Below are 13,607 nucleotides of genomic sequence, written 5' to 3'. Positions count from 1 at the left end.
GCCTGAGAGCCACTTCCTATCTTGATAGCATCCACAGGTCTTGGCGTCATGTTATGAATCAAAAGAAGAGCCACGGATGCAGAGGCTGTTCTCCCTCCAACGGCCACAGATAACTGACATGGCCAATGGTGCTGCAAATCGATTCCCACCATTGTTTTCTATTCCTTCTTACCATACTATATATTTGTATACTCATGCCATTATTATGTATGTTTCAGTTTAAAAAGGGATTTGTTCTCCCCTGTAATGCTGATGAGTGATATTTAGCTGTGGCTTGTATACAATGAGTACTGAGAGTAGGGGCATAAACCATTGGAGTGCTGGCCTCTTATGAGTATGTAAGTCTTTGCCACCTAGTGGTGATGTTGGATATTGAAGACATACAACAATACAAAAAACATGAAAAGAAAATGCTGTTTTCTCCCTAAACGAGGAGTGAGCGAGATGGACTTTTGTCTTTTTTCATTCTTGATAATTATGTCACTGTGGATATAGATGAGGTAAGGTAATGATCATAGGGGAGAAATATCTCTGGACTTCCTTCCTATAATACTATCAAAATAGCCTCCTATTTCAAATCACTGGGTAGAGAAGGGCAATAAGATGGATAATGTGCATTGTCCTTTTAATTGCAGCTTGGGCATAATCTCTCCCCATAATTTAACTGTTCGGGTTCTTTTCTGTTAATACCTATGGGAATTTATATAGATGATCTGCTATTGCATTTGTTTTTATGAGTCTGTTGAACAAGTGTGCGCACAGGAAAGGCTCATTACTGTGTGTAATTGAATGGTAGATCTGGGAATTGGGGTAGTGACTGTAATTCATAGAGGTACACATACATAAGATTATCAGCAAAAGTGAAATCTGTACTAAATCGTGACTTTCGCTGCTGATTTACTGCAGGTTTCATTCTTTGTATTTGCAGGATAAATGGACTAGCTTCAATTGCCATATAGGCATCGCCTGTCAATTTCCGCTGCAGATTTTCTAAGGAGCCAAATCAGAACAAAAGGAAAGAAAGAATATATTGTAAATCAACCAAAAAGGGTGAACCCCATGTTAGAATCCCTCGCAAGCTAGCCATAAAATGTAACTTTTATTATTAATTGTGTTTAAAATACATATGGAGTATTAATAAAATATTGTCCTTAATCTGCCTATCTTGTGTTATTTTTTCAAGGTATATTTTCATTTGTTGACACCCGGGGTGTCACCACTTATGTAACAGAATGGGACAATTCAAACTATAACACAAGTCCCCCCAAGGATTCTGTTATATAAGTGGTGACACCCCAGGGCCTCACTAAGTGAAAATATAGGGGAGTACCATGAAAAAATAACACAAGATTATGGATGTAATGTAATATAGTTGGGAATTTTAGAGGCCAGGTCACTGCTTCCAGATTCAGAAGCCTAGAAATACAGCATAGAGTGCAGAAGAGGTGGAGGAGCATGCTCCATAGTCATGGTTTCAGCTTTTGGCTAGAGGTATGCTTTTCCTGTCTTGTATGTGATCCTGTTTGTAGAAGTAAGTATCCACAAGCTGAGGTGTTGTTAACCATAGCAGCCAACTGGATGTGTGATCTGTCACTAAAATGACACTACACAGAAGAGTGGAATTCCACAAGGCTGCATTACCTGCTCCTATCAGCGTCTCCTCACCTGTATTCCCAGCATTACAAATGCCTCGTTGTTTTCTGTAGATCCTGACAGAGTGTGAGAAGGGCCAGTGCATGGAGGCTTTCAGAAGACTGATGGATCAGTTGTACCAGCCTCTTGTTATCAGAGAGCTGCTCGTCTTGCAGGGGGGTCCTAGACAGGTACGTTTGTGTTATTATACATTACATTAAGTTCTTTACTCACCCTCCCCGGGTCCAGCAATGAGTGTCAACTGCTGCTCCAGCTGTCTGTTATTGTCTGCAGTGCTGTCTTCATGTTGTCAACACTGGAACAAATAAGTGAGTTAAGCAGCGCTGCCCAAGTTAACGGCACGAGCCATTGAGCTCACTGATTGGCTGCAGCGCTGTTGAGGTGATGTCATCATTATAGACAGTAACATATATTGGGAGCAGCGACGAGACTCACTGCTGGAATCCGAAAACTGTAAATCCCTTTGATTTTACATATATTTAACCATTTTTCCAGGGTCCTCCTCCTTCTGGTGCTTCAGTCTCCCTGCAGAGAGCCCCAGCGCCCGCCTGGTTGCGGCGCCTTACTGGACAGTTGCTGTCTGAAAGATTGATGAGACCTAATGGGGTGCAAGCTGTGGTGCGTGGGATCCTAGAAGATGCAGGAGGTATGTTGAGGCTGAGGGCCAAAACACAACATATTGCATATGATCTTTAAGACCTGTTGCCCCAAAATTTTACATTAGCTAATGTTATAGGGTAAAAGGCCTGCTAAGTACTGTAACACTGTACTGTTCATCTAATATGAGCTGGATTGCAAGCTTGGACATTTTACCACACAGTAAGCTAATTTTTCTTTAATAGATGGTAATTTTCATTTTGTTAGATTTTACTAAGATCTTACATCCAATTCTAACAGCTATAGAATGGCTCCATATAACCTCCACGTTTTTAAGTTGTAATATGGCTCACATGCACTTATTGGGGAATTTTATGTATGCGTTCAATATTTCAAGACATACGAAGGTTTTCCCTGATGCATTCCATATGAATCCATCAGAGAAAATGATATACCCCATTAGAAGCCCACTCTTATATTCCATGATTTAGTGCAGCAAGGAGAACTATATCTTCATAATAGGCCTCTGCTATGCGATGGGTCATTCTGCAGGTAGGGGGAGGAGGGGAGCTGTGACATCACCTCTTGTAAATGGTGGATCCTGTGTTATCCTCTGTATATGATGATGTCACCTGTTATTGTAATCAGGTCTGTGGTAATGAGATAACTGCTGAGAAATAATCTCTACAGATCAATGGTCAAAGTGAGAATGGCAAGAATTTATTTTCTTTAATGATATTGAAAGTTTAACCACTTCGCGCCAGAGCCTGTTTTTGCCTTCGTGACCGGGCCAATTTTTTCAATTCTGACCACTGTCACTTTATGAGGTAATTACTCTGGAACGCTTCAACGGATCCCCCTGATTCTGAGATTGTTTTTTTGTGACATATTGTACTTCATGATAGTGGTAAAATTTCTTTGATATCACTTGCGCTTGATTGTGAAAAAATCGGAAATTTGGCGAAAATTTTGAAAATTTTGCAATTTTCAAACTTTGAATTTTCATGCCCTTTAATCAGAGAGATATGTCACACAAAATAGTTAATAAATAACATTGCCCACATGTCTACTTCACATCAGCACAATTTTGGAACCAAAATTTTTTTTTGTTAGGAAGCTATAAGGGTTAAAAGTTGACCAGCGATTTCTCATTTTTACAACAAAATTTACAAAAACATTTTTTTTAGGGACCACATCTTATTTGAAGTGACTTTGAGGAGCCTTTATGACAGAAAATACCCAAAAGTGATACCATTCTAAAAACTGCACCCCTCAAGGTGCTCAAAACCACATTCAAGAAGTTTATTAACCCTTCAGGTGCTTCACAGGAATTTTTGGAATGTGGAAGAAAACAATGAACATTTAACTTTTTTTCACAAAACTGCTACTTTAACCTCAAATTTTTAATTTTCACAAGGGCAGCCAGAAAAAATGGACCCCAAAATGTGTTGTGCAATTTCTCCTGAGCACGCTGATACCCCATATGTGGTGCAAAGCCACTGTTTGGGCGCACGGCATGGCTTGGAAGGTAAGGAGCGCCATTTGACTTTTGGAATGGAAATTTGACTGGAATGGATAGCGGACGCCATGTTGCATTTGGAGAGCCCCAGAGGTGTCTAAACAGAGGAAACCCCCAACAAGTGACCCCATTTTGGAAACTAGACCCCTCAAGGAACTTATCTAGATGTGTGGTGAGCACCTTGAACCCCCAGGGGCTTCACAGAATTTTATAATGTTGAAGTGTGAAAATAAAAAAACACATTTTTAACACATACTGCTACTTTAGCCTCAAATTTTTAATTTTCACAAGGGCAGCCAGAAAAAATGGACCCCAAAATGTGTTGTGCAATTTCTCCTGAGCACGCTGATACCCCATATGTGGTGCAAAGCCACTGTTTGGGCGCACGGCATGGCTTGGAAGGTAAGGAGCGCCATTTGACTTTTGGAATGGAAATTTGACTGGAATGGATAGCGGACGCCATGTTGCATATGGAGAGCCCCTGAGGTGCCTAAACAGAGGAAACCCCCAACAAGTGACCCCATTTTGGAAACTAGACCCCTCAAGGAACTTATCTAGATGTGTGGTGAGCACCTTGAACCCCCAGGGGCTTCACAGAATTTTATAATGTTGAAGTGTGAAAATAAAAAAACACATTTTTAACACAATTCTGCTACTTTAGCCTCAAATTTTTAATTTTCACAAGAGCAGCCAGAAAAAATGGACCCCAAAATGTGTTGTGCAATTTCTCCTGAGCACGCTGATACCCCATATGTGGTGCAAAGCCACTGTTTGGGCGCACGGCATGGCTTGGAAGGTAAGGAGCGCCATTTGACTTTTGGAATGGAAATTTGACTGGAATGGATAGCGGACGCCATGTTGCATTTGGAGAGCCCCTGAGGTGCCTAAACAGAGGAAACCCCCAACAAGTGACCCCATTTTGTAAACTAGACCCCTCAAGGAACTTATCTAGATGTGTGGTGAGCACCTTGAACCCCCAGGGGCTTCACAGAATTTTATAATGTTGAAGTGTGAAAATAAAATAACACATTTTTAACACAAAACTGCTACTTTAGCCTCAAATTTTTAATTTTCACAAGGGCAGCCAGAAAAAATGGACCCCAAAATGTGTTGTGCAATTTCTCCTGAGCACGCTGATACCCCATATGTGGTGCAAAGCCACTGTTTGGGCGCACGGCATGGCTTGGAAGGTAAGGAGCGCCATTTGACTTTTGGAATGGAAATTTGACTGGAATGGATAGCGGACGCCATGTTGCATATGGAGAGCCCCTGAGGTGCCTAAACAGAGGAAACCCCCAACAAGTGACCCCATTTTGGGAACTAGACCCCTCAAGGAACTTATCTAGATGTGTGGTGAGCACCTTGAACCCCCAGGGGCTTCACAGAATTTTATAATGTTGAAGTGTGAAAATAAAAAAACACATTTTTAACACAATTCTGCTACTTTAGCCTCAAATTTTTAATTTTCACAAGAGCAGCCAGAAAAAATGGACCCCAAAATGTGTTGTGCAATTTCTCCTGAGCACGCTGATACCCCATATGTGGTGCAAAGCCACTGTTTGGGCGCACGGCATGGCTTGGAAGGTAAGGAGCGCCATTTGACTTTTGGAATGGAAATTTGACTGGAATGGATAGCGGACGCCATGTTGCATTTGGAGAGCCCCTGAGGTGCCTAAACAGAGGAAACCCCCAACAAGTGACCCCATTTTGTAAACTAGACCCCTCAAGGAACTTATCTAGATGTGTGGTGAGCACCTTGAACCCCCAGGGGCTTCACAGAATTTTATAATGTTGAAGTGTGAAAATAAAATAACACATTTTTAACACAAAACTGCTACTTTAGCCTCAAATTTTTAATTTTCACAAGGGCAGCCAGAAAAAATGGACCCCAAAATGTGTTGTGCAATTTCTCCTGAGCACGCTGATACCCCATATGTGGTGCAAAGCCACTGTTTGGGCGCACGGCATGGCTTGGAAGGTAAGGAGCGCCATTTGACTTTTGGAATGGAAATTTGACTGGAATGGATAGCGGACGCCATGTTGCATTTGGAGAGCCCCTGAGGTGCCTAAACAGAGGAAACCCACAACAAGTGACCGAATTTTACAATCTACTCCTCTGTATAAATTAATCTAGTGGTGGGAAAATAAGTAGATAGGTAAATGGTCACTAAACCCATAGATGAATTCCCACAGAGGTGTCATTTCTATAATGGGGTCACTTCAGGGGGGATTATGCTGTTCTGGCACTTTTCAGAGTACCAGAGCTAAAGAATCCCCCCTGAAGTGACCCCATTTTGGAAATGAAACCCCTCTGGGAATTCATCTATGGGTTTAGTGACCATTTTAACTCAATGGATGATTTCCAGAAACAAGCACGCAATGGAAGGTTTAGATTCTGGAGAACCCCCCCTGGAAATTAAGTGAGCTCTACTCGAATGTGTCATTCACTAAATGAACCAAATGTTTGAATGACAAATTGGGATACATTTTTACAGTTTAAAAACGTGGTTCTGTGTGGAAGATTTTAAAGCAGTCAGTGACGCATAAGGCTGGCAATGATGGGCATTGTGGGCAATAGTAGCGGGTATCACGCCTCATTCCTCTCTTAGTACATACACGACATCTTTTCTGGGGGTTCCTTCTTGTTTCCGTTGCTGGAATAAGTGCAATAAAATGTCGCTCAGTGAGTCTTTTCACATCCTCAGATTCTAATGGATGAGCGGGGCTAACACTTTGAAAGACAAGATTTTCAATTACCTTTTCTTGATAATCAAGAAAAGGATCTGAATTTCCTGCTTTTTTGTACAACACAAAAGAATTGTATGTGGCCACCTGAAACAAATAAATAACCAACTTTTTATACCAGGTATAGGACTTTCTTGATACCTGGTATGGCTGTAGAACCTGGTCTGCAAGGTCCACACCCCCCATGTGTTTGTTGTAGTCAATGACTGACAGGTTTTTGCTTCGGAGTGGTGGATCCTAGTTCTACAGTGGCCCTTGTGGCATCTGTGTGGATCGAGCTGAGGACAAAAATATCCCTCTTATCCCTATATTTCAGGGCAAGCAGCTCTCCGTTGCGTACAGCCCCTGACTGCCCCTTTTGAAACTTTTGGTTGACCAATGGTTGTGGAAACCCCTGACGGTTTTTACGGATGGTCCCACAAGCCCCGATGTTGTGTTCAACCAGACTTTTAAATAGGGGTATGCTGGTGTAATAATTGTCCACATATAGATTGTAGCCTTTTTGAAAAAATGGACTTATCAGCTCCCAAACAATTTTTCCAGATGTCCCCAGATAAGTAGGGCATCCTGGTGGGTTTAGTTGGCTATCTTTCCCCTCATATATGCGAAAAGCGGATGTGTATCCGGTTGAACTTTCGCACATTTTATAGAGCTTTATTCCAAACCTTGCCCTTTTAGATGGGATAAATTGCTTGAGGTGCAGTCTTCCTTTGAATTTTACAAGGGACTCGTCTATAGAAATATTTTGTGTTGGGGTGTAGAGGCTTAAGAATTTTTCTGACAAATTTTCAATGATGGGTCTAATTTTATATAACCTGTCATGTTCTGGGGTATTTCTGGGCAGGCATTGACTATTGTCGTTAAAATGCCAAAACCGCATGAGCATTTCATAACGGGTCCTAGGCAGAATGACTGAAAACATAGGGGTGGCTTGAACAGGGTGGTTGGACCAGTAGGATCGAATGCTCGGTTTTTTAACAAGCCCCATGGCAAATGTAAGTCCTAAAAATTTTTTTATTTCCGGGACATTAGTTGGTGTCCATAAATTTGCCCTAGCATAGTAAGATCGGGGATTCTGGCTTATGAATTGGGACGCGTATAAATTTGTTTGCACGACAATATGCTCTAGCAAGCTGTCTGTAAAAAACAAATTAAAAAAATGAATTGGTCCAAAATCTTCCACCTCCACATTTATACCAGGAATGGCGTTGAAATCAGGGCTGAATGGAGCAGCCGAATCCGAAAGCCTCCCATATGGGAAATGCTAGATCATGTGGCAACGCCCCTTGTACACTGGCGTGCGCCAATTCACTAGTAGCAGGGACAGCGCTTGTACTGGGCAGTGTTCCCTGATTTGGAGACGTTTCTCCAGTAGCGCTATTTGCCCCTATTGCTGTACTGGTCCTTGGGCTTGAGGATGGAACAGAATCACTGCTCATTTCTGGGCTCTCAGTGTCGCCGCTACTAAAGCCCTCAAAATCCATATCTCCATCTGAGATTGCGCTGTCATCAGTGTCAGAACACAGCAGGGCATACACCTCCTCTGCGGTATAAGTCTGACGGGCCATTTTATTTTTATATTTTTTGACTGGACTGAACGGACCGGACTGAAAGGACGGGACCGGACAGGAGTGACCGGACTGATCTGACAGGACTGACTGACTGATCTGACAGGACTGACTGACTGATCTGACAGGACTGACTGACTGATGTGACAGGACTGACTGACTGATGTGACAGGACTGACTGACTGATCTGACAGGACTGACTTACTGACAGATCTGACAGGACTGACTGACTGACAGGACTGACTGACTGACAGATCTGACAGGACTGACTGACTGACAGATCTGACAGGACTGACTGACTGACAGATCTGACTGACTGACAGATCTGACAGGACTGACTGACTGACAGATCTGACAGGGCTGACAGGACTGACTGACTGACAGATCTGACAGGACTGACTGACTGACAGATCTGACAGGACTGACTGACTGACAGATCTGACAGGACTGACTGACTGACAGATCTGACAGGACTGACTGACAGATCTGACAGGACTGACTGACTGACAGATCTGACAGGACTGACTGACTGACAGATCTGACAGGACTGACAGGACTGACTGACAGATCTGACAGGACTGACTGACAGATCTGACAGGACTGACAGATCTGACTGACAGATCTGACAGGACTGACTGACAGGACTGACTGACAGGACTGACTGACAGATCTGACTGACAGATCTGACAGGACTGACTGACAGGACTGACTGACTGACAGATCTGACAGGACTGACAGATCTGACTGGCAGATCTGACTGGACTGATCTGACAGGACTGACTGATCTGACAGACTCACTAACCCTAACTCTTACTTTCTTTTTTATTTTTTATTTTTTTACTTTCACAGTGGCAAGGCTGACAGCTCTTGTCACACTGTTTCTCCTCTGCTCTCTCACTGAGATCGGAGGAGAAACTGCATTTATCAGGCAGATCGCCCGGGAAAGTTTGTTGCTAAAACAAACTTCCCTGGTGATCTCTCTGATTGGCTGGTGTGACGCTGACATCATCGAGACCTGAGCCAATCAGGTCTCTATGATGTCAGAGGTCACAGCACTGGGATCCCCGCCGCTGACAGGTATGTGGGGGGTCCCGATCGCCGACCACCGGCTGTCCCTATCTTTTAAATGCCGCGATCGCTATGGATCGCGGCATCTAGAAGATAGGAACAGGTTAACATCATGGGGACCTGATCCAATCAGGTCCCCATGATGCCACATGTCAGAGCTATCGCTCTGAACCGGTACCGCAGCGCTAGCAGGACCCTGGGGGTCCTGAGCGCTGCGGGACCACCCACCGTTTTTAAACGTCGGCGCTGCACAGAGCCCAGGCAGCGCCGACGTTTATGTACAGTGGGCGGTCCTGAACCGGTTAACAAACAACACAATTTTTAATACATTTAATATAAAATCTGATTTGCTCATTAACTGACTATACATCCATCTTAATAAAAAGAGGTTTTCATTATTTTGGCCAGTGATTTATTTTTCCATGACTTCTTTGTTTTTACCTATAAAATTAATTTTTTTTTCTATTTAAACTCCCTGATATTCATGTCCCTTTTTTCTGCAGATGGTGTTCTGGGGGACATAAAATAGTTTTTATGGACTTTTATTTCTATGTATTGTCTTGAATATAGGATTTACAGTCATGTTTTGTGTGAAATGATGTCCAATTTACCTTTTTTTCGTGTTTATTTCCTTTGTGTGTATTGGAACATGTGTATAACAAAACATGTGTAATTACAATAATTTTTGGGGAGACCAATTTCAAGGGTGCCAACACTTTTAGCTATGACTGTATATAAAATATAGTATTTTCAATGCAGTGGGTTTTTGTTAAGTACAGAACAGGACTTCTGATTTTTTATTTTACAGCTGGTACAGCAGGGGGCAGAGAGGCGGAAGCTGCTGCCAGCAACTGGAAGAAGTGTGATGCCATAGCAAGAGTCTTGGCCGCATGCCCTCAGCAGTCAGTCACTGTTGAGGAATATTACCGTAAAGTATGCCCACAGGTAAGAATATATTGTCATGAAGCAAAAAAGTAGTAAATCAGAGATGCCAAGCATTTTGTTTTGGACTTGGCATGTTGTATATTATAACTGTGTAACATCTGTGCCTGTTTCTGCTTTGGTCGCTAGGTGGCACTGCGACATTGTTGCGGGTGATGGCATCAATGTTATATTGTTCCTGGGACTTGTGGCTCTGACCAGTCTAGAAGCTATGGGGTTCATCCTGTTCATTTGTTTTCTATCAGCTGTCAGCAGTGTGTGGGGTTGTTACTATAACCCGCTGAGTGCCAGTTCCCACTGTCAGTCAGTGTTTGTGCTACTTGACTTTACCTGTGTGCTGTGCATCTGTTGTGTCTTCCTGACCTCGGCTTGACTTTTGACTACCTTTGCGATTTTGTCCTTGGCATGACCTCTTGGCTGTGACCCTGCTTGGCGACCATTTCTGCCTCTGATTCTCACTTCCCCACGGCAGCCCTTTTGTGGTAGCAATCCACTGGGTCCTGTTGTAAAACCAGGGGTTAAAGAGTATCAGGGTGTCTCTGCCAGAATCTGCCTCAGGCAGACGTGACAGTCGTGTTGTAAAGTTCTGCAGAATATATTGGTGCTTTTGAAATAAAAATTCTTATTAACATTTGTGCATAATCTGTCTCCATGGTTCCATATTACTGTGATTACTCTGATTTTGCTTTTATATTCTTATATTCTCTTGTTCTACCCCTACTTCTTGCGAACCTATATTTTTTTAGTATAAGAAGGGAGTATGACTGCAAGATCCGTCTACACAGACGGTGCAGGGAGCCTTTACAGTCAATGCTCATCATACAGTGAGCATTGCTGTAGTCACTCCCCTACACATTGATTTAAAGCCTGCTCTGACCACATACACTGCACACATACCGCAGAGCAGGCTGTCAATTAAAGTGTCAGGAGGGATTACAGCTTGTGTAGTGGGCGGTGACTGTTCAAGTCCCATGAATGGAAGCCAGCGGCTGCAGGGAGAATATAACTTCATTTTCTCCTTGTAGCCAGGCTACCAGTGAATCTGCCAGACATGATTTAAATGCTATTTACCTGTAGATTACCACTATATCTGTAGGCAAATAGCATTCTTGATCTTTTTAAAAGGTATTGTTCTCAACATTTATAGTTGTCAGCTATACATAGGATAGGTGATAACATGTGGACTGGTGGGGGTCCAACTGCTGAGCCCAACAGTCCTGATGACAACATGTCTCTGAAGGGATCCATCAGACTAGATCAGTGGCCGTGCATGTGGACCGCTGCTCCGTTGTATTTCTTTTTGGACAGGTGATAACTTAAAAGTGTTTATCCACTTCCTGGACAATGCCTTTTTAAATAAAGTAGTCACACTTATAAAATAAAAAATAACAGCTACTGCACTGGGTCCCGCGATGTCAGTGGCTGGTGTCTCGGGGCTCATGTGACGTTGGCTGCAGGTCTCACGTGACATGATCAGTGTCTGCTTTTAGGCTCCTGCACTCTCCTTCTGTTTGTCTGAGTTTGGGACGAAGGATGTGACCGTGCAGCAGCCGCTGATTGGCTGCAGGACTCACATGACATAACAGTGTCATGCGACCCCCGGGAGTCCCAGCGCCGGTACAGTAGGTGGGTAAAGGCTATTTGTATTTTATAAGGAGGACTACTTTATTTAACAATGGATTGTCCAAGTAGTGGACAACCTCTTGCATGAAGGGAATATTCATTTAACACAAATTGTTTCTTTGATGTTTCTGAAACAAAAAATGCAATTATTTATCTTTTTACTGAAGAAAACGTATGCCACACAAACTGTAAAGTATTATTAACAATGCAAGTTTTCACCTTTGTTTAGATTCTAGATTTGCTTCACATCCAAAACTCTTTGACAGCACGACAGTTCCAAAGAGTCGCCACTGAAACTTTTCTGAAGATGGTTCGGGATCAGCCTGAACTGGCAGAGAAATATTTAATTGTACCCATGCTGAAACCTTTACTGTATTGTACCTCTACAGAAGGTGAGAGCCATTCAGTCAGACTGGATGAGTGCTGTATTCAAACCTAGCTTTATGCAATTTAGCATGCAGCAAAATGGAGTGACAACCACATTTATACTTAGGGTGCTTGTCATTGTTTTTGAGGCTTCTGGATCATTGGTTTCAGAATTATGATTTACAGTATGTTTAATAAGGAACTCAACTTTCAACGTTTTTCTTTATTGCATCCAGCATGGAAATCTTTGAAAGTTTTTAATTCACATCATTAGATTGTTTGGCTTCTTTATTGTTTAATAATATGATCAAAGTGGCCTCCAATCCCTTAGCTTTCTCCAGGCTTCTGGAACAGCCATCCTTCTTGCCTACGTAATTGCTATACGGATTCTGTGGAGGGGGAAGCACCTCAGAAGTGTGCTTGCTCCCAAGCAAGGTAATGCTCTGACTTATATGCTCACTTCAGCACTTTGCTGTTTAGCTATGATCTGCCTTTTGACGTCACATTATGAGTGAGAGATGACAGCACAACAAGAGGGGAGCTCAGCCCAGTTTATCCAGTGCTCCTCTCTTGCGGCATCTCTCTGCCTCCGCAGACAGTATCTGTGTAGCAGTTATATAAAGACGCAGAATATGGATGTTGCAGAAGCCTGTAGAAAGCTATGCAATTGGAGGCCACTTTGATCATATTTTTGAACAGGAAAGAAGCCAAATTGCCCAATGAAGTGAATTACAAGCTTTGATATCTTGCCATGCTGGACACATTAACAAGAAAAAAAATAATGTTACTCATTATTGAGGACCTCTCCATTACACATTTTCCATATGACACTCATAGTTCATACAGATCCTCTAAGACATGCAAAATATCCTTTGCTAGTATTAGAGGATCAAGAAAGAAATCATTTTTTACTGACTCTCATGACCAAGATGAGTGAGTGATGGCTTTTCTTGTATACATGGAGAGCTTTTCATCTCCCCTTTACTCTTGATAATGTACAGTGGTCCCAAGCAGTGTGTCTCTATTATGCCCATGTGCCCTAATTTATCACATGGAAACGGGTTGGCTAAAGCTGATGAATGGTTGCAGTGAGTATTGGAATTTGCAGTGACTTTTCAGAATATAAAGTTGTCTTGCCTTTAATCTCTTTTCAGAGAAGTGTCCAGCCCCTGGAGAGACCCTGTTGTCTGAATCTGTTCTGTCACAGTGTATTGAGGACATTGTTAAGGTGAGTAATAGCCATTATTATATATACTTTTAGTCTGCTGCTCATCATGCTGCTCTCAGATGGAGTAGCGGGGGCAGATTCTTTTTAAATGGTTTTAATTAAGTCTGTTGTTTCTGTGAATATTTAAATTCTTGACTAAACCTTTGTTACACTTTACATGTGTTGGATGTGCCGTCTCTGTTTAAGGTATATTTTGTTTTTTAGGGCTCATACCCATCACCGTAAAAAAAATCGGTCTTGTTGCTGAAAATTCGGACGATAGTCATACAAGTGGCATGCGATTTTCATGCGAGTACAA

At 42.4% G+C, this 13,607-nt stretch overlaps 1 protein-coding gene across 4 annotated transcripts in view; it reads left to right on the top strand.

The window, feature by feature from the left end:
- The window catches only part of TANGO6 (transport and golgi organization 6 homolog), an 84,937-nt gene that overhangs the window by 8,587 nt on the left and 62,743 nt on the right, over nucleotides 1-13,607 (top strand). For all 4 annotated transcript variants that reach the window (XM_073666074.1, XM_073666064.1, XM_073666070.1 and 1 more), the window contains 5 exons: nucleotides 1,707-1,823; nucleotides 2,149-2,299; nucleotides 9,959-10,095; nucleotides 11,945-12,107; nucleotides 13,236-13,309. In XM_073666074.1, coding sequence (XP_073522175.1) covers nucleotides 1,707-1,823; nucleotides 2,149-2,299; nucleotides 9,959-10,095; nucleotides 11,945-12,107; nucleotides 13,236-13,309 — 642 coding nt within the window. The remainder of the gene's footprint in view (nucleotides 1-1,706; nucleotides 1,824-2,148; nucleotides 2,300-9,958; nucleotides 10,096-11,944; nucleotides 12,108-13,235; nucleotides 13,310-13,607) is intronic.

Source organism: Phyllobates terribilis, unplaced genomic scaffold (genome assembly GCF_046119375.1).
Source record: "Phyllobates terribilis strain yellow unplaced genomic scaffold, ASM4611937v1 Scaffold_2__4_contigs__length_985480577, whole genome shotgun sequence".
In the NCBI taxonomy this organism is placed as follows: domain Eukaryota; kingdom Metazoa; phylum Chordata; class Amphibia; order Anura; family Dendrobatidae; genus Phyllobates; species Phyllobates terribilis.
Note: the sequence above shows the minus strand (reverse complement) of the source record. Positions and strands in the feature narration are given on the sequence as shown.